General features: G+C 41.0%; 2 protein-coding genes across 2 annotated transcripts; both read left to right on the forward strand.

The window, feature by feature from the left end:
• Positions 1 to 2,252: 2,252 nt before the first annotated feature.
• LOC311034497 (leucine-rich melanocyte differentiation-associated protein) lies at positions 2,253 to 6,957 on the forward strand (the record flags this gene model as incomplete). The annotated part of the gene is made up of 6 exons (XM_084042376.1): positions 2,253 to 2,332; positions 2,415 to 2,490; positions 3,851 to 4,017; positions 5,175 to 5,357; positions 5,783 to 5,860; positions 6,590 to 6,957. 6 exons carry the CDS (start codon positions 2,253 to 2,255, stop codon positions 6,732 to 6,734), a joined length of 729 nt encoding a protein of 242 aa, XP_083898502.1. The 3' UTR covers positions 6,735 to 6,957.
• Positions 6,958 to 18,409: 11,452 nt separating this feature from the next.
• Positions 18,410 to 20,428, forward strand: LOC311034498 (uncharacterized protein; the record flags this gene model as incomplete). Its single annotated transcript, XM_084042377.1, has 3 exons — positions 18,410 to 18,746; positions 19,566 to 19,721; positions 20,112 to 20,428. The coding sequence occupies 3 exons, from the start codon at positions 18,410 to 18,412 to the stop codon at positions 20,426 to 20,428; spliced, it is 810 nt and encodes a 269-aa protein (XP_083898503.1).
• Positions 20,429 to 21,337: the final 909 nt, after the last annotated feature.

The raw sequence follows: 21,337 nt of genomic DNA on the forward strand, positions 1-21,337 counted from the left end.
TTATGCTTTCTCTTTGTCTTTTTTTTTACAACTCTAATATCATGTTCTGACAGGCTTAGCGCTAAACTATACAAAAATGCAATATTACAATACTATTTCGTGATCTAAAAGTGTGTCCTTTAGAAAGGAGGACGCATTGTTCATGTCATAAACGATATGTAATTCAAACAATACCAACAAGGTACATTTTAAAGAATAAGACTCTCACAAGCACTGGCACCACAGATGGGTGAAAATATTACAGTTCCAATAATGCATACATAAACATTGTATTTATTTAAAAAAAAATTTAATATCTGAATGTATAAAAAGCACATTAAAGATAAGAGAGCGATAATATCAAAAGAACTAAGAGACCATTAAGCTTGAAATCGGAGAAGCCATTAAAAACATTCTGATGCTATCAGTTGTTTGATCGTCAGTAAGACAGAGTTTATGGGCTAAAGAAATGTTTGTCTGAACTTTTACACACTCACATTAACTCCTTTAAGCAGTGCTGGCATTTCCTAATTGCAAATGATACCGTTGCAATGTGCTGCTAATACGCTTATTAATGCTGCCTGCCTAACGTCGCTGACAGCTGGAAACCAAGTGTGGTATGAGGACTCCCAGGGGTCCTTGAGGGGGTTCCAGGGGGTCCCCAGCCCAAATAAAGCATCATAAGAAGCTAAACCACCAACTCTATTTTGTACTTTATTCTATTTTGGCTATCAAAGCTGCGATGTGAGCCGCGATGTGAAGTGGTGAGTTCTAGTTTTGAATAATTTTGAAAAAATCTTGAAAATTAAGGGAAACAATATAATTTAGTTGCTGTCGGGCAGAAACCGGCTAACTCCATTTTGACGCTTTTGCATTTTTTTTCCATGAATCAGTACTATTGAACACCCTTTACGTCTGTTGTTGCAGACCAGGGGAAACAGCCAGGCCTATTCCACAGAGAGGGCGGGTCCCTAAGCTCAGGCTGGGGGAGGTGGTAGGTGGAGTGTATTATCCTGTACAGGTATTGCAGCCACTGGGAGCCTGGCATTGGACTCACCTGCAGCCAGTCAGGCAATCAAGGGGAGCCTTTAAATAGCCGTCTCACAAGTCGGCTGGAGAGTCAGTTTAGGAATGAGGAAGCGGGCCACGTCACTCTGTTACACATGGAAGCTAGTAGGAAGGACATCTTGCAAGCCGACTGAGCTCCAAACCTACTGAGCCCTGAAACATAGTAGTCACTGCTCTCTCTCTGTTTACCCCCAGGATTGTGGAGCCCCCTCCTGTGTGTAGCGTATGTACAGGCCCAAGCCCCGGACGGGAGGATTCCTAAGTTGCTTTTGCCCCAATTCCCCTTTCCCCTAATCGTTTGAATAAAAGACTATTTAATTTAACAAGCCAACTGACTCTGAGCCTCTTGTTTTATTGTGAATCTCACCTGTATTCCCCTGGGTTGCCACACTGTGTGTTGGTAAATAAAAAAAACTATTGAACCAAAGTATTAAAAAGCGCTTCTGACAAAACCATTCCAAAACCAACCAACTCCATTGGATCCTCAAACTTTCTGCTAATCCTCCAAAGGGGGGTGGAGTTAGCTGTTTTTTCTGACTTTTTCTGTCCATTTAGCTGTTCTTATCAATGATGAACATAACCTCCTAAAACCTTAGCTGGTTTCTGCCCTACAGCAGAAACCAGCATTGAAGTTACAATGGGTTTGTATAGGAAGGGGCCGTGTCTGATTAAATGAATATCAAATATCTAAATACTGAATCAAGCAACATAAAAACTGTCCGGGGTGCTCCCAAAAGCCTGGCGATAAAATGACCCCAAATTTGTTTTGAAAGTGAAATATCCCTTTAAACTAAGCTGTTGTCGGGGCAGCCGTGGCTTAGTGAGTAGAGTACGTCTGGTAATCAGAAGGTCACCGCGGTTCAACCCCAGGCCCACCCATGTCTGCGTGTTGAAGTGCCCCTGAGCAAGACACTTAACCCTTTACTGCTCCTCCCCCTGAGTGCTTGACCATCTGAGCAGCCATCCCCTGGGTGAAGATGAAACTGAATTCCCCCCAACGGGATTAATAAAAGGTAATTAAAAAATAAATAAATGGGCATTTCAGTATAGTTGAAAGATTGTCATAATTTGCCAAAAAAAATAATTTAAAAAATAGTGAAAGTAACAGATCTACAAGCTCACTGGGCATGTAGACCAGCTATATACAGTACTATGATGTATAACAGAGCATGAAAAAAAAAAACCTGTGGGGGTCCCCGACCCACATGTTGATCAACCAGTGGTATAGAGAAGTGGGCCAATGGGTCATGCAGCATGCCGAGCAGCAGCATAGCGGGGTTAAACAGTGGATAACAGTGATTATCCTTTCATCATGTGATCCGCTGCTTATGCCGCAATGAAAGAGCTCTTTTCTTTACGCTGTGAAGCAGCAGCCTTTTCCCTCTGACCGTCTCATGTCCTGACAGTCTGTCTGCCCCTGCACACTCTACCTCCTCCAACATGGTGAGTTCATTTAAACATAATAACACAACTGTAGCTTTTAACAGCCTATATATACTGGCCTACAAAGCCTACGGAGCAGTAACTACGCAAGAATACTGAGGATAAAACAGGCTTTAAAGTATCGGCATCAGTGTTTTGATTTAGTTTTAGTCATAGTCTTTTGAATCAAATTCCATTTAGTTTTAGTCATATTTTCTGAAATGTTTTAGTTTTTGTCTAGTTTTAGTCGACTAAATATCATAAGATCATAGTCGACTAAAATGTGTTTTGTCGGTGCCTTGATGACGCTGTAATGCCTGATTTTACACTTGGTTGCATGCTGAAAATAGTAGATATACATGCTCACAACGCGTCGCAGCTACCATTTTATGTTTGGTAGCGCACTCTTAGTTCTACTGGATCTCTTCTCCACTCGTCCCTCACTAAAATTTTAGTCTAGTTTTTATCTGTTGACAAAATTGTCAATATATTTGGTCTTAGTTTTAGTCATCATAGCTTAGTTTTTATTTAGTTGTCATCAGTGAAAAAAGGTAGTTGACGAACATTTTTCGTCATAGTTTTAGTCGACAAAATCAACACTAGAACACCAGAGCAGTAAGTAACTTAAGCCTTTAACAGTACACGTGCTGTAACTACGCAAAGAAACAAACTGATAAAAAGGCTTGAACCACTTAGAACCGTACACTGTATGTGAGTTGGCTTGCTATAGGCTACTTAGCCTACTTTTTTTCTGTCTACCTCAAATCTCTTCGGCAAAAATAGCCGATCTACAAGCTCACAACACGTCGCCATGCTTGCGGATCGGCTATTTTTGGCCAATGTTCCCCCCAGAATAGCCTATGCTGGGTGTGTTTCAATTGGCCAGCCAAAATGTTGTATAGATACATATTAAGTGATATTGCGCATATAAATAATTGAATATTTATGGCTGTCATTAGAGGCAGAAATCCACAAAATCTTAAAAAAAAAGATTCAAAAGTACCGAATCGTTGTGAGCTTGTAGATCGGCTATTTTCGTTACTTTTGCATGACAAAGTATAAAATAGGAACAAAAAGCGGGGCTCGGAACTCACTTGCTCACTGCTCCAAAGGTTTTTTATTTATTTGTGACAAACAGCAGATATATACAACGTTTCGAACCTTCCCCTCTTTTTCAAGTATGATATGAGCATACTTGAAAAAGACCGGAAGATCGTATCTGCTGTTTGTCACCAAAGCCACCGAACAGCCTGGCTCAAGAGAGAGAGAGACAAGGCTACATCATGACCTAATCATCATCTGAATTCCCTGCTGATGCTGATAATGATTAATGGAATGTTGTAGAGAGAACTCTTAAAGTTGTTGACTGTTGTTGTTTTAGCCTCAGTTCCCAGGGCAGCAGCAACAGAGCCAGACCCAGCAGGCTGCTCCAGGCTCTCCAAGGCTGTCCTTTGCCTACCAGAACCTGTCAGAGATCCCCTACGACAGCATCCTGAGCAGTGGTTACACGCTGGAGGTCCTGGACCTGAGCTACAACCTGCTGGATGAGTATCCTTATAGCCAAGTCAAAAACCTTGGTGTAGTCATGGACATAGACCTATGTATGGTACACCAATACATATGGCTGAGATTTCAGTTCCTATTATTTTTTCTCAGTTTTCTGTCTGCTGGAGAGCTCTAGTCAAATAATAAACTTTATTTACATAGCACCTTTTTAAACAATGTTACAAAGTGCTTAACAACTTAAAATCAAACAGTGAACAATAAAACAATTTACAGCAAACAAGAACAACACACAACAGTATCAGTGAGTAAAGGAGATGCACCGACATTCTGCTGTTAGGAGGTTAAAAGGCCTTTCTATAAAAATGGGTCTTTAATTTGGATTTAAAAATGGCAATGGAATTGCATGCAACCCTGAGGTCCAATGGGAGGCTGTTCCAGAGTCTAGGGGCCCTGACGGCAAAGGCCCGATCACCCTTGGTCACCAGCCTAGACGTAGGGACATCTAGTAGGGCCGCGTCAGAGGACCTTAGGCGGCGGACAGGCACATGGGGATCAAGCAGGTCAGCTAGATATTGTGGTGCCAGGCCATTAAGAGCTTTAAAAGTTAACAATAAAATCTTAAAATCTATTCTAAAAGTTACTGGCAGCCAGTGCAGTGACGCCAGTACCGAGGTTATGTGCTCTGATCTCCTAGTCCCAGTAATGAGTCTGGCGGCGGCATTCTGTACCAACTGTAGGCGGTGTATGGATCCTTTACTGAGAGTGGATGATTTGGGGTTTGTCAGAAAGTGCCTTTCCAAGTTCCCTTTCTTCACTATTTCTACATAGTTGTTGCAATTAATTTTCCCAAAAATAATTAGTTGTACGCTATGTATTTACTTTTGTCTCATGACGTCTGTTCCTAAACTCATTCTACTAATGTCTTGTCTCATTAGATGTGGTTGAAAAATACTAGTAGCTTAATAAAGTAAAGTTGTGAAATTGTGCATAATGAGTACTTTTACTTAGGTACTTAGGTATTTTGACGCCAATACTTTTGCACTTTTACTCAAGTACATTTTGAACACTGGTACATTTACTCGCAAAACAAAGTATTTCTACATTGTGGTATTGCTACTTTTACTCATAAGTACAAAATGTGAGGTAGTACTTCTTCCGCCACTGCCTGTGGAGTGATTTGTCCTTCATTCAGTGTATTGGAACCCTGCTCTCCTGGACCGGCTGGAGAGGCTCAGCACTCTGGTCCTGGACTGTAACAACTACACGGCCCACGTCAAGTTCCCCTACATGCCCAGCGTGAACGCCGTGTGCATCAACAAGAACAGGATCAACAACCTGCCCGTGTTCGTGGAGGAAATACGACGAAAGTTCCCCAACATCAAGTAGGTCGAGGAGTCGACTGCAACCTGACTGGCCTTTTATCAGCCCCTTTGTGTTCTGTGATGTCATTAAAGGAGCCCTTCGCCCATTCTCAACCTTATTTATACCGTTGCTGTCGTAGGGCAGAAACAGATTATCTCCATATTTGTCAAATATATATTATATTTTTTTCAAACCTGCCTACCGATGATGTCACTGGTAGGCGGGTTTCTGAACTGTCCACAGCCCTCCTCTGAGACACAGACTGAATAGACATAAATGATACCATCTTAAGCATTAGTGAGGACCAATGACTATATGATGATAGGTTGAAAATGGGTGAAGTCGTCGTTCTCTGATCCGTGCAATAGAGGACTATAGATTTGAAGGCCTGAAAATCAACTACAGTAACTGCACCGTTTACCAGTTGTGTTTCATTTACATTCAGGATCCTCAGTATGATGAACAACGAGGCGGCACCAAGTTATTTCAATGGAGGAAGTCTCACCCAATATAGAGATTACAGGTACAACCAGGAGTCTTTAATGCAGTATCCATTATTACACTGGACATCACATATTATCGTCTCTGTTGGGTGGAAACCTAACTTTTTTTTAAACTTTTCAGGATAAAAAAAACAAAAAAACAGCTGATTGACAAGCTCAAAAGCTGGAGGCCTTGTTTTGATACTTTTAGGGACGAGGACTAGTTGGCCAAGAGCCAAGATCTTGTGGCACATTGTCGGAAATCACAAATGGCTTCAGTCACTATCAAGAGAAAAACGCCAACACAAATGTTGCATGTCCATAATGTAATGCAGTGGTTTCCCAAACTGGGGGTTCCAAAATGATTTGGGGGGGCCCTCCAGATGATTAGTTTAATGTGCAACATTGTTTTCTCACTCAACAGTCAACAAACCAACATACAGTATAAGTGTATACATACAGGGTATCTGCACATTTCTAAAGTTACAATTTATGAATACATTTTAATACCAAATTGGTCAAATCGTCAAATATTACATAAGAAAGAGGCAAACGTGAAAATAGCCAATCTACAAGCTCACAATGCCTCGCAGAGATTGTAGATCTGCTATTCTTTACAATATTTATTTGTGGAACCGAGTCAAACTAAATGTAATGCCTACAATTCCAAGTGCTTGTCAGGGTGGGGAGTTCAAAGTTCAAATATGACTATTTTGGGAAAAGTTTGGGAACCCATGATTTAATGTACTGTAATGTGTTATACTGTACAGGCAGTATGTCATCAGCCAGCTCCCAGGCCTGGAGATCCTGGACGACACAGAGGTCGTGGAGAAGGAGAGAGCCCAGGCCAGGAAGACCTACCGGATCCATCACAGCAACGAAGGCAGCAAGAAGAGACGAGAGCTGCATCGATGACAAGGAAGGGCATCAGCATACCTTTACTGTACATTTGTGTGTACATGTGCATGAGCCAGTGGTTCTCACGGTGAGGTCCCGGGGTCTCCCATGGGGGTCCTTGACAAGATTCTAAGCCGGGGTTTCCAGCAAAATGTGTTAATATAGTATCAAAATTGGTTTAGCCACTTTAACCCTATTTTATACTTGGTCATAAGTAGGTAGCCTTTGGAACCAACGGTTCCTGAGCCACTTGGCCCCTAGGGGGCAGGAGCCACGGTAGAACAGTGAAGCCTGGTGGTCGCCTGGTTGTCAAACTTGGGATTGCAATACTTCCGCATTTAAAACGCCACTGCGCATGCTTCTACCGTTTTTGAAACCCTAGTGCGCCTGCTCTTCCGCATTTGGGCACCCAAATTTGGTGCCCAAATGCGGAAGTAGAGCGTTCTTCCGGGTGCTTCAAACGCCAGTGAGCAACTTTCATTGAAATGAATAGCTGGGGGGGGCGGGGCAGTCCACCATCTAGGTATAACTCTATGGCAGGAGCCTATCTCCTGTGGCATGAGGCGGCTTGATGTAAGTACATACCCCATGTACAAGCACACCTCCTGGACGTGACGCTAGTATGTCACAGGGACTGCATGTGCCCCCAATCCAGCCCTTGATGCTGAGTGCCAAGCAGGGAGGCACTGGGTCCCATTTTATAGTCTTTGGTATGATGACCCGGCCGGGGGATTGAACCCCTGACCTCCCAGTCTCAGGATTGACATTCTAACCACAAGGCCTGGCTTTTTGATTGTATACTTGGGTTATTCAAGTATAAAATGTAAAATATTCCGCGGTGACACCATTGTACTACGCTGTCTAAATTAAGCTTCAGAGAAACTCTGATTACTATTACAGGGTACAGGTTGCAAGTCATAATGAAGCTGTAAATGTTGAAAATTATCTACAGTAGGCTACGTGTTCAGAATGTACAGTACATGTAAGTTAATACCAACCCCTACTTTCATTGTCACCAATGCTGTTGTTATTAGATTATTAATGGACAAAGCATCTGACACATAAGTCATGTGTTTAACACTTAAACCCTATACAGTATACCTTTTTATTTACCAGGGTCCCCCAGGGTTCTGTACATGTACTTCATCCGGTCCTTTTTCCCCCTCCACACCAAATCTCTTGATTTCAAAATAGCCGATCTACTGTACAACCTCACATCGCATCACAGGTTCGCAACCCAAACACATCACGCTGTGAACTTGCAGATCGGCCTTCCCGGAACATCTCACAAATAACTTTTCACCTCTCTGCCTAAACCTGCACTGATGACAATATGAGTGTGACACATTTTATTGTAGGCATACTGTTTGTTAACGTATAGCCAGTGGTGGAAAGTAACTAAGTACATTTACTCAATTAATTTACATGAACAAGTACTTTACCTGAGTATTTGCATAATGTTTGATTTTATACTTCTACTCCACTACATCTCAGAGACAAATACTGTATACTTTTTACTCCACTATAATTATAAGTTATGAGGTATTATTGTAGGTTAAGCTACACAGCTAAAACCAGAACCTCATGTACAGCCGCAACATTGAAGTGATGAACACATTAATGCATAATCCAATAATATGATTTTGAAATGGACCCGTCTGCATAATGAGTACTTTTATGTTTGGTATATGTTGATGCCAATGCTTTTGCACATCTGTACCATAATTCTTAGCATTCTTAAAGAACAGAGCCATTGCAACAAAACATGATCTGTATTAGCGTTTCAATGAATAAATGGCTAAACTCATGATGTGAATGATCTCTTTGCTCACAACAATGATGATAATGAAAATGATGCTGATGAATGTCATAGTTACAGACTTTATATTTTATAAACTATTTTTACAGTTTAGTGGTGTTATCATTATTGGTTGGAATTGATGTTGAATCGCTGTGCTGTGTTTGTGTAGGATGTGATTTACAAGGTTTGTATTAATTCATCTAATATGGAGATACCGCACACATATATCATTGTTCAAGCTAAGACCACTGGTACTGAATATAAAATATAGTTATATAATATGATTATAAAATATTAATAATATATATGAGACAAATATTGTCAACAGTTATAATGCATTATAAACAGTTATGATGCATTATAATCTACTTATAACACTGTATAAATATAGTTATAATGTCATAATGAACATAATTATAGTGCATTATAATCTTCTTATAAAACTGTATAAATGTAGTTGTAATAAGTCATATATACTCATAACACTTTATAATATTAATCACAACATGCCATTAAAATGACTTATACAGTCAAGTATTATCATACTTCATAATTTCTGGATAATTTCTTGACAAGGATGATAGTGTATTATATTTCTCATAATTGTAATAGATTATGATAACTTTATAATGTATTATAATCACTGTCATAATGCATTATAATGTGATTAAAAGTCACTATAAGTGGTCACTGGATACTTTAAGTGAAGTAATGATGTTCCTGGAGGTGTTAGTAGGAACCTTTTGTTTCTTGCAATTTTACAGCACCCATTGAACACGCATTATAACAGTGATTGTGTACATGATGAAATGATGTATTACAATTATGCAAATGTTAATACATTATAATCGTGCATGGCCAAAAATAAAAATATTATATATTGTATTAACATACTAAGTTCCTAATTGTACTGTTCTACCATACAGCTTGCTTAAAATAACGTTTTATTCATTAAATTAAGTCCAGGATTGCAGCTTTAACCCATTGATACCTGGAACGCATCTGTGTCACTTTAGATGTCTTTGGCTATTCAAAAATAGCAGATATACAAGCTCATGGCACGGCACCGAGTGCCGTGCCATGAGCTTGTAGATCTGCTATTTTTGAAAAATCTTGAAAACATTTTCTTTTTTTTCCCAAAAACTGTTATAATTTAGATTTTTTTAAAGAATCGCCTCAGGTCTTAATAGGTTAAGAATAGATCACACTTTATTAATCTATACATGAAACATGCTATTAAAATGGCACGGATGGATGACTGTTAATCACATTCTGTTGTGGACGTCTTCCCACCACGTCAAGCTCAGCGCGGACCAGGCTGAGCGTCTCTTCTTCCCAGGCGAGTCCTGCACCCTGCAGGGTCTCATCATGTCCAAGGAGATGCTCCCTGGTGGCTTCTGGTCCAACTGCCAAGAGCCGTGGTGTTTTCATGGACAGTCAACTGTCCTTCGAGCAGTGTTGATTTTGTCGACTAAAACTATGACAAAAAATGTGTGTCGACTACCTTTTTTCACTGACGAAAACTAAATAAAAACTAAGCTATGATGACTAAAACTAAGACTAAATATATTGACAATTTCGTAAACAATTTCAAAAACTAGGCTAAAGTGTTAGTGAGGGACTAGTGGAGAAGAGATCCAATAGAACTAAGACAAGTCATTTTATGTTTGGTTGTGCTCGGGTGCACTCTGAAAGATCTACAAGCTCACAAGGCGTCGCATCGCGACATATTGTGAGCTTAGATCATCTATTTTCAAATGGACGAAATTTATAGGGCTTAAGTGGTTACTGTATGTTTTGTAATAATAATCTAAATCTACAAAGTAACTTGTAACTAAAGTTTTCAAAAAATTGTAGTGGAGTAAAAGTACAATATTTGCTCTGAGATGTAGTGGAGTAGAAGTAAAAGGACAAGAGCATCTGCTAAATGCCTAAATTGTAAATTCTAGAGGCTCCCCTTCAATTAAATAATACAAATATGAATACAAATTGTAATGTCTACAGTGCATACTGGGTAGAACTGCAAAGCAGACGCACCAAGACAAACTCATAAACACAGCCATCATGTAGCCGTAACAACACACCAGCTAACTATAACTAATACATTGTGAAAATGGTGGTTTCAGCACACAACCTTTTCACAGATCCACTGGAAACTGCGAAAACAAAATACATCAGTCCATCCTCTAGACTTATTATCAAACACGACACATTCTTGTGTTGCGTTGGTCTCGGCTCTTCTGTTATCAGGCTGACCAGGGCTCCAGAACCTGTGGAAAAAAGGGAACATTTCGTTCATTACACTACCTTTACAAGGGTGGTACTCTAAATGCTTAGTTTTTTTAATCATGACCTCAAATTATGGTTGCAGTATTAGATGCAAATTGACTGGATAGTAAAGTAGACACCAGGCATACTGGGCCACATTTAGACTATGGTAGAGCATGATCTAAAGCCAAACTCCAATTTAGCTAGTTAGACGCCATACAATATGGGCATAAAGTACGGCACAAGGTGTGTGTGAACGGGTTCCATGTAATCTCTGTATTAGTCATGGGTATGTTTTGGGCACTAAAGTCCAGGGTAAACTGTTGCGCCCTTCTTTGTCCTGCAGGGTTCTGCTCGAGCGCAAAGTGTAAGCATTGGACATCTACTGTAGCGCAATTAATAAGCTGATATAATGATGTCAGGAGGGGAGAAACAAAAGCTCTCCACTCTGCTTGCTTTTTAGTTCATGCTCTATTTCTGAGCACAACATTTTTTTGTGAAGCCTCCCAACACAGACCGGCCGATGCTTATGCAATAAGGATGATAATGTGGCCCAGATCATTCATAGTCACAGTGCTGAGTCTCTCAGCAGTGTTATCTACCATATTGAACGTGAGTGTCGTGGTGAAGTTTGGATGGATTTTGATTGCAAGCTGCAGTGCAAACAGCTATGCATACCCACCTGTATGCTGTAGGTCAATGTACTATCTAATGCTCTTTAAATAGAGGTTAATAATGCACTGGGAGACCGTGCTAGACTTTAGACCAGGCCAGAGCTCGTCTAAGGCACAATCACCTCTGACTTTTCTCACTCCACAATCCACACGTTTCTGGTGGAAATACACCAAAAATGCATCCTGGCCATGCATCCTGGCCACTCATTATAAGACCAACACACCCCTGACCCATAAGTACACAGATGGATGCAAGTAACTGTACCTACACAACATGGGTGCTGGGCAGAAAAATTACAATTATGTCAGTTGTTTCTATATCATTGAAGTGCACTGCATTTTTTGGGCCTTTGTGCCAGGTGTGCAATTCAAGATAGGGCTCAATATCTTAGTGAGAGTGTAGTATGTTTGTAAATTATTTCATAATAACATTTTATACTATTTCGAAAAAATTAAGCAAAGAGTAAATAGGCCTAATCAAAATGTACTTAAAATGTTTTTTGAAATTAACGAGAGAAGAATGTAGATAAAAGATAAGGCTTACGTTGGTGTGGTCAATGTTGTTCCATCTACCCACTTAAATCGATCTTCTTCCAGTTTGTCGGTCAAACCCAGCCACACTGTCTGGTATAAACGTGCAACAAAGTCCTGGAAAAGAAGAAACAGCTGGTTACTGATGTGCAAACTGTACAATAGAGTTGTGTCTCCACCAAGTGGAATAGGTTACAACTTACAGCACACACAAGTGCACGCAGGCACGCAGGCACGCACGCACACACGCACTCACGCAAACATGCACAGACACCCATACCTGTTTTTCTTTGCTGTTTATGACAATGAGGTCTGATTGTCTGTCTCTGCACCACTGTCTGCTATTCTCCCAGGATGTCTCCCCAGTAGAGATGTAATAACAACCGCTGCCAAATTTCTGCCATCCAGGAAATTCTAACGATCAAAACAATAAAGTTATAGCACTTTTCTTTCATTTGCTCAAATTGATTAAAAAACTACGAAAAACAGTGATGTCTCACTGACCAGTCACTAGTTGGTCTCCCTCCTTTGTGTTGGACTGAGCTGTATGGAAACAATGTTTTCAAAATGAGAGGTTCACTATTTAAAGGTAGGGTAAGTGATATGTTTTGGTTAAAACAATATGTTTTTTGTTAAAAGGTTAAAGCTCTATGTTCTGATAGTAATCAGTGCTATAGAGTGTTTGTTCAGTAACAGGGGTCTCCATGTCTCTCCAGCTCTTCAATAAAATACATGTGGTAGGTGACAATATTTCAGCCAATCAGGAGAGAGTATTTATCAGCTTCATTTTTATAGGGTTCCAGTTCCAATTTTGTCTGCTCGTTTCTTTGTGTCATCACTTCTAATTTCACATGTTTAATCTGTATCCTGTCTGAGTTTTCTATCCTGGTTGGATAAAATTGGTATCCCGACATGAACATGTATTTGGACATGGAGACATAGAGACATATGGAGACTCCTGTTACTGAACAAACACTCTATAGCAATGATCACTATAAGAGCTATTTAACACTTATTCTAACCAGGAAAATCACTAACCCTGCTACCTTTAAAAACACATATAGTGCATTCTAGTTCTAAAATCTATTACTGCAACTACAACTTTTGTATGAGGTATCTATCTTTATATGCTACAATATTGAAAACAACACATGTTGGTTCACCTTAGATACATAAAACATTGTAATAAAATACATTGTGATGAAACTTGACTTACAGAGACATATTAACAGAACAATGTTGAGGAGAATCAGAACGGCACAAAGCACTCCAACGCTGACTCCAACTCGCCCAGGCAGTCTTATTTCTGCAGAACACACACACGCGCACGTACACACACGTGCACACACGCGTGCACGCACACACACACACACACACACACACACACACACACACACACACACACACACACACATTTGAATTATTTGGATCTGCACAAAAAGGGCAATACATGATAGATCCAAACACTGATCAGAAGAAGGTTACATTACGGTCAAACCAGATACAACTGCTGCACACGCTTATTAACACACAGAGGAAGAAAGATAACACTGATGACATACTATATACAGAAATTTGACAGATTATTTTTTGTTTGTTTTTCGGTCTCCCCCCTTAGCTACTCAAGGATATGTCACGGTTCGGTCCTCTGCTCGGGGACTTTGTCTGTATTGTTTAGTTTTGGACTCGTTAGGCCCCTGTTCGGTTGTCAGTATGTTCTGTTTGGTTTTGATTTTCTGTTACTGTTGTTTCCTTGGTTTTGTGTATCTTATTTTGTAGTATTGTTCCCAGTGTTTCCTGTCTGCCTAGTAAAGGCCCCTGCATGCTATCAAATGAGGTGGTCACCCTATGACCGCGGCTCAGTGACGTCATGTTGTAGTTTTCAAACCGCTGTGGTGAGAGGGTGATCACCGAAAATGGTAGCATGCGCCCCCCTTTACTGTTACCCTTCTTGTTTTACCAGTCCTATGATATTGTTAGTGTGTCCACCTGCGTCCTCTTAGTCCCCCAGCCTATCCCAGTGTTGATTGTCTGTTGAGTTCACCTGTGTCCTGTTAATCCCTGTCTAGTTAAGCCCTGTGTTTGCAGTAAAAATTAGATGGTCTGTAGGCCTACGTCAATTGAGTTCTGTGGTACTGTTACCTGCCTTGTTAAAATAAACACTTTATGTTTAAGTTGCTCCTGCCTTGCTTGTCTGCCTTTGGGTCCTACCCGTCACTTGTATACTGAACATATACTGAACATACTGACAACAGAACAGGGGCCTAAACAGTCCAAAACTAAACAATACAGACAAAGTCCACGGGCCGAGGTACTGTGGCAGGATGTATAAAACAGATAGACAGGCTGCCCATGATAGCTGAGACAGAACAGTATTTGGCCATCTTTTTTTGCATTTGTCTTTTGCAATCCTCCCAATCGCAGGCCACGGAGCACGTTTGTGAACGTGGCCTGTACTCCCAAACACAAGGACACTAAGTTGACAGTTATATCCCAAGGCCATAGTACGTTCCACCAAAGGCTGATATTTCGTAAGTTTGGATGTAAAACAAGTATCGATATATATACAAATCAAATGGGCAGCCTAATTCAAAGATAGTAAGGTTTTTTCTAATTCCATTAATGAACACAATATCTGGGGTATATTGAATATCTTGCAGTGAATTGACGTGTGTGTCATTGTGATCAAACCAGTCTAGTTTTACAGTGCTGTTGTTCATGTTGTTGTCCTTTCCTGTACCTCTCTGATCTTGTCTGAGACCAGATCCACCAGACGGTCATGTCTGGCAATGTACAATGTCCTTTATAGTGGCTGGAACCATTTAAGATGTGTGCGACTGTCTCTTTGTCAAACGCACGTACGCACGGACGCGCACCCGGGCAGGCACGCACGCACAAGCATGCACAGAAACACACAGTGACATCTTGTTAAAAATATGATTTGTATTTATTTATTAATTCATTCATTCATTTGTTCATTCATTCATTTATTTAGTAATGTATTCCTTTTGGGGGGATTGTTTTGTTTTAGTGACAGATTCAGCTCAGCAGCAAAGGATTTTCTTTTTATTGTATTATTATTATTATTTTGCTAATGGGTTCCCAGATTGTCTCTTACCAGACTGCAGTATCTTCAGTAGACCTGTCCTCCCTAGAGCTGTAGTCTTGTTGGAGTCAGCGTCTTCCTCGTTCATCTGGACTTCAAGGTGTTCATAATTCCCGACCACAGCCATGTTGTCTATACCTTATTATTGTCACATTAATTCTCCTGTCCTGGCAGGTTGATGACCCTTATGCTATGGTGCTCTGCTTTGTGTGTGTGCGCACTGGTCTCTCTCCCTCCCTTCCTGTGTGTGTGTGTGTGTGTGTGTGTGTGTGTGTGTGTGTGTGTGTGTGTGTGTGTGTGTGTGTGTGTGTGTGTGTGTGTGTGTGTGTGTGTGTGTGTGTGTGTGTGTGTGTGTGTGTGTGTGTGTGTGTGTGTGTGTTTCTATACTTGTGAGGACCAAATGTCCCAACAAGTATAGTAGAATATGAGATATAGACATTGTGTGAGGAACCATTTTCCTGGTTCCTCACAAGAAAAATGGTTTTATGGTTGAAAAATAAAAGTTTTTTAGAGATACGTTTACAATGAGTAAAAAAAACCTCAGGTTGCGGTTAGGATTAAACATTTGGAGGTTTTAGGTTTAGGGGTTGGAGTTACAGTTAAACATGATTTATACTTAGTTGGGTGCCAGTGTCATGCACTGAAAAAAAGCTCACAAGTTGTGAGTTTGTAGTTTCTATTTTTCTTTCAGGTTAAAAATTGCAAAATGTATAAAAAATGGCATTCATGAAACTGCCTAAAATGTTGATGTCCTCACAAGTATAATAATATACAAACCTGTGTGTGTGTGTGTGTGTGTGTGTGTGTGTGTGTGTGTGTGTGTGTGTGTGTGTGTGTGTGTGTGTGTGTGTGTGTGTGTGTGTGTGTGTGTGTGTGTGTGTGTGTGTGTGTGTGTGTGTGTGTGCATGTGCGTGTGTGTTTTGTGATTGCCTTTTGAACTGTAGCAAGGGGGTGTCGGTGTGCGGCCGTTCCTGATTGGTGCCCAGAGATACAGAATAGGACAGATCAGGGAGCTCCATATAATATTGGCATAAGGGACCCATACAGTACAGTACAGACAGACAGACAGACAGACAGACAGACAGACAGACAGACAGACAGACAGACAGACAGACAGACAGACAGACAGACAGGCAGGCAGACGGTACTCAATGGGTTCATTTGACGGCAGTCATACTGAACGATGTAAGTCAGTGGTTCTCAAACTTTTTCATGTCAAGGACCCCCAAAATGATATGTATTTGGCTGCAGACCCTTCGCCATCTCAAAAAATATTTTGTGCCAGGGATTTTTCAAAAATAGCAGATCTACAAGTACCCACTGTGAGGTTAGTCAGTACACTATTGAATACACAACAACTTCTTGTCATTGTCTGTTTTATTTGACAGTATGCTTAAATCATGCAATATAACAATGTTTATAAAGTATTATAAAGGTTGTAGGCCAGGCCTACATATGTTGCAGATGATAAATGAATGCTTTTCTCATGTCAACCTATTTATTCATATTCAGTAATATTACTAATACTCTGAGCATTAATCCCTCACGATTTAAACATGTTATATTATAATATCTCTAATCAGGGGCCCTTGATTGCAATAATGGAAATGATAGAGGTACTCTAGCCCCACCGTGTGGTGATTGAATGTTTCTCTACTAGATGAAACAGAGTTTAGAAGGTTTATTCAAACAGAAGTTGAACAGTACTTATAGTTTAATAGAACACCTGGTAGGCTGTGCTGAGAGGACATATTATTGATTATACGTACTAACTGACAGAAACTGACAGATCTGTGCGTGTGCGTGCGTGAGTGTGTGAGTGTGTGCGTGTGTACAATCTGTTAAAATAGCTGATCTTTAACATGAAAACATGTGGCATCACGTGGCTCCGTCTGATAGTAATCATTGGATTAGCTGATTAATAAACAGAAAATTCATTTTCAGGTTTACATTTCATCCAATCAGAGAGAAAAATACGGTAATTGATCGCCTTTTGTTTCTGTTCCTATGTTGTCTGCGCATTTGTTTGCTTGTTTCGTCACTTCCCCTTTTACTTGTTGTTTATCCTGTATTCTGTATGAGTTCTCTCTTCTGATTGGATGAAACTGAATTGAAATGATCCCGACCTGACAATGTATTGTGTGTTTACTAAAACGAGCTGGAGAGACGGGGGGACGGGGAGACCCCTGTTACTGAACAAACACTCCACAGCAATGGAGAATATAGAGCTTAACATTTATTAAAACCTAATAATCATAATCACTTTAAGTGCTTATTAGTTTTCAAAGGGGAGACCTTCCAGTCAGTTCATCCACTCATTGACTTTAACCCATTAAAACCGGGAAAGCATTTGTATGTCCTTTTAGCTATACTACAGTATATATATATATATATCATCACGTTTTTCAGAAAACTATTAGGATTTAGAATAGTGGTTCTCAAAAATAGCAGATAGGACCTATACTGTACAAGCACACAGCGTGACACTTCGTGCCATGCTGTACACATTATTTGATCACCGGCAGAAAGATGCTAAGTCTCCTACTGGAGACTCCGCCGGTCATCAAATTATTAGCTTAGGAATGCGACAAAAACAAAGAAAAATCTCCTCTCCATGAATTCAATGCTTCATGTGGTGTGAAATTGATAGAAAACAAGTACTTTTTTTGGGTGAACTACTCCTTTAATGGGATAAACGTAACACAAGACAGCTGTCCGCAGGGCTCCACTGGCTCATTACACAGACGGCTAACGTCCAATGTCTGTCACATGGAGTGTTAACATTCCAGGGCCTCCTAACGTGACTGCCTCCACTAGCTTCTGACAGCTCCTGGGGTTCCTGAATGCCAATTAGTGGCTGCTGCTGTTCCAACTCTGTGCTGTGGCCACTTCAACACCACAGCCGTGACAAAACCACAGACCACAGACTATCACAGCTCCAGTTGAAGGTAGACGGGCTTGTCGGTTGTACTCAACAGGGACAACTTGAATCAGAGAGAACAATACCTGGGCACTTCAGGAGAGACTCAACTGGGTCTGCTCGTAGTTATTATTTTGCAGGGGTGACTGAGGTTTCGACTTGCGTCTTCCTCTGAGTCAAACAGGGCAAAAGCGTCTGTCTGTACAGGAAAAAAGACGAAGAAATGGTTTTGGACCCAAAAAAAATTGACTGTTTGAGAGTTCTTCTTATAAGTGCTTATTAGTATTCAAAGTGGAGACCTTGCAGTCAGTTCATCCACTCATTGACTCTCAACTTTTAGATTTTAGCTATATATACTATAAAATGAGAGACTGTTTGGGAGTTCTTCGTGTGATGGTGGCCTTCTTTCAGCTGAGCTTGTCTGCTTCAGGCTTGTTGGTCACGGAGGGACAGGGAGGACCGGGAGGACAGGGGGGACAGCGGGGACAGGGGGGACAGGGAGGACCGGGAGAGGCTCGGGAGAGCGACACCTTCAACAAGGAGAGTGACACCTTCAACAAGGCCATCTTGGAGATGCTGCACATCGACAAGGTGTCTGCCTCCCACCACCAGGTCAAGCCTCACCCGTACATGAGACACGTCTATCTCCTTCTGGACACGCCGGACGCCCATGGGGACCTGCAGGGCAACTCGGACGCGACGCTGGTGCAGAGTTTTCGACGCATCTTTGGTGAGAGGAGTCTGCCCTTAAAACCCACTTAAACCCCCATGCGTGTGACTTTTCTGTTTAACACTCTGACCGATAAATCCAACTGTAAAGCGCCGATCCCGTAGCATACGGGCTGTGGTGCTTTTTCCTTTTTTTCGAAAAAAAAACTTTTTTAAATTTTCGACACGGACCATTTCATTGTAACACCACCGGAAACAGAATTACTCGGGATCCGGTTTTGCCGATCCCGTCAGCCCTCGTTCTAATGACAAAACTGAAACTCCATTTTCTCCTTGTAGTTTTTTCTCCTCGGTGATCACTGTTTAACATAAACTGTTCTAACTACAACATGGATGCCCCGTTTGACACGTGGTCTTCACTGCTCGAACCAGGCAGATGTCCGCGATGTAAACAAACAGTGCACAGCTCAATCTTACGGATTTTAACAAGGTCTATGGCGACGTGAAAAAAACAAAAAACAACAAGAAAAAGTTGGCACTGGTGAGTACATTATGAGATTAACCTCTGGCGGTCAATGTGTTAATAGCCAATCTACAGGCTCACTCACAACGCATTGCATTGAGCTTGAAGATTTGCTATTTTTGGGCAAAAGTTTTCCCCGGAATACGGATGCTGTTTTTTTTTAACGATCACCTGTTTAGATTTTCTTATCTGTATTTGGGGGAATATTTTGGGGAATAACCACACAACCAAAACTGAGACACAGACCAGGTAGATGGTATCATATTACAATGAGTATTAGTGAGGACCAATTATATGAAGACAGGTTGAAAATGGGCGAAGTCGTCCTTTAATGCTGTATGTCTTGAACCAACCCAGGTCCACAACACGCTCCCCCAGGCTGGATGTGGTTCAACATCACCCAGTCCAACCCTTCCATGATGGGGGCAGAGCTGGTCCTGTTCAGGAAGACCCTTCATCCACGGCCGCTCAGTGTCACCGTCACCCTTCACAGCCTCGTCACTTCAGAGCAAGGTTATTATTTTGTATTCCATTTATATTCCATTGACTTTTTAGTTCAGTTTTAATTAGTTTTTAACGTGGGTTTAATAGTTAGTTGTTTCATTTTAAAAAATTTTGGCTTAATTTTTGTTTATTTTTCATTAGTTTAGTGTTTATTTTTAATTGTAATATGGGGTTGTCAGGGGTGAGATTCCAAAAGCTCAGAAATATAGCAAAAATAGCTGATCTACACGCTCACATTCGCTGTTTTGAGCTTGTAAAACTGCTATTTTCGCTTCTTTTTTTTTCTTCATTGTTGACATAATTGACAACAGGTCTTAAAACTAGCAGAGCTAAATGACTAAATGGACATTTCAGATGATTTGACTTAGTTCTAGTTATTTTTGCAAACCCTGTTTCCAGAGGACCGGGGGTCTCCGAGGGAGGAGAGCGGCCCGCTGGAGGAGAGGACCCTGACCCTGGACCAGAGGCCGTCGTCGGGCTACGACGTGTTCGACGTGTCCCCCGTCCTGGACGCTGCTGCTGCCGAGCCGTCCCCCCTGGACCACCACCACCACCAGCACCACGTAGTGGTGGGCTTCCAGCTGCGCTACACGGACGAGACGGGCAGTCTGGAGCTCCACGAGGCGCTCACACACAGCCTGTACTGCCTGAGGAGAGGGTCTCTGCGAGAGCCTTTACTGGTGCTCTACTACCACAGTGCTGGGTCCCAGACATAGGGTTAGGGGGTCTTTACTGGTGCTCTACACAGTGCTGGGTCCCAGACATAGGGTTAGGGTCAGTGGTGTAAGTAACTAAGTACATCTACTCAAGTACTGTACTTAATTACAATTTTGAGGCATTTTTTACTTTACTGGAGTGTTTCCAGTTTTCAGTACTTTCAGTGCACATTTGGTACTTTAAGTACATGTTGATACCAATACTTTTGTACTTTTACTCAAGTACATTTTGAATCCCGAATTTACTGGTTCTCTACCACAGTCCCAGACATACTGTAGGGGTCAGGGGTCAGGACCCACTTTTATGGGTCGTGACTCGTGAGTAAAATGTCCTTATAGATTTTTTTTTAACATTTCCTACAAAACATATACTTGTTGCTGTCGAGCAGAAACCTCTTATATCCATTATCTTCTCTCTACCTTGTTGTGTTTTTACGTAAATTAACACCCTACTTGATCATACTACAGCGTCACACAAAAGTATAGAAAGTAGCAGATCTACAAGCTGAGAACGCGGCGCGAAGCGATGCGTTTTGAGCTTGTAGATCTGCTACTTTTGATATGTTTGAATTAGAATCCTGAAGAGTAACAGTTTTGGACGAATGAGGTTTCCACCCAACAGAGGCGATAGATATTTCAAAAGTTTCGCCACCCCCAGAAAGTCAAACATTTTTCCAAAAAATAAAAAACATTTGTTTAGGAAAGAGTAGCCGATCTGACAAGCTCACAACTTGTAGATTACAATTCTTTAAAAAAAGCAGATCTACAAGCTCACAATGCGTTGCGATGCGACGCATTGTGAGCTTGTAGATCTGCTATTTTCAAGAATGTTTTATACATTTGAAAAGTTGTGAAGTACATTTTGATACGAATACTTTTGTACTACTTTTGTAATTTTAAAATCCGGAT

Source organism: Gymnoscopelus microlampas (genome assembly GCF_963454915.1).
Source record: "Gymnoscopelus microlampas genome assembly, chromosome: 19".
NCBI classification, from domain to species: Eukaryota; Metazoa; Chordata; class Actinopteri; order Myctophiformes; family Myctophidae; genus Gymnoscopelus; species Gymnoscopelus microlampas.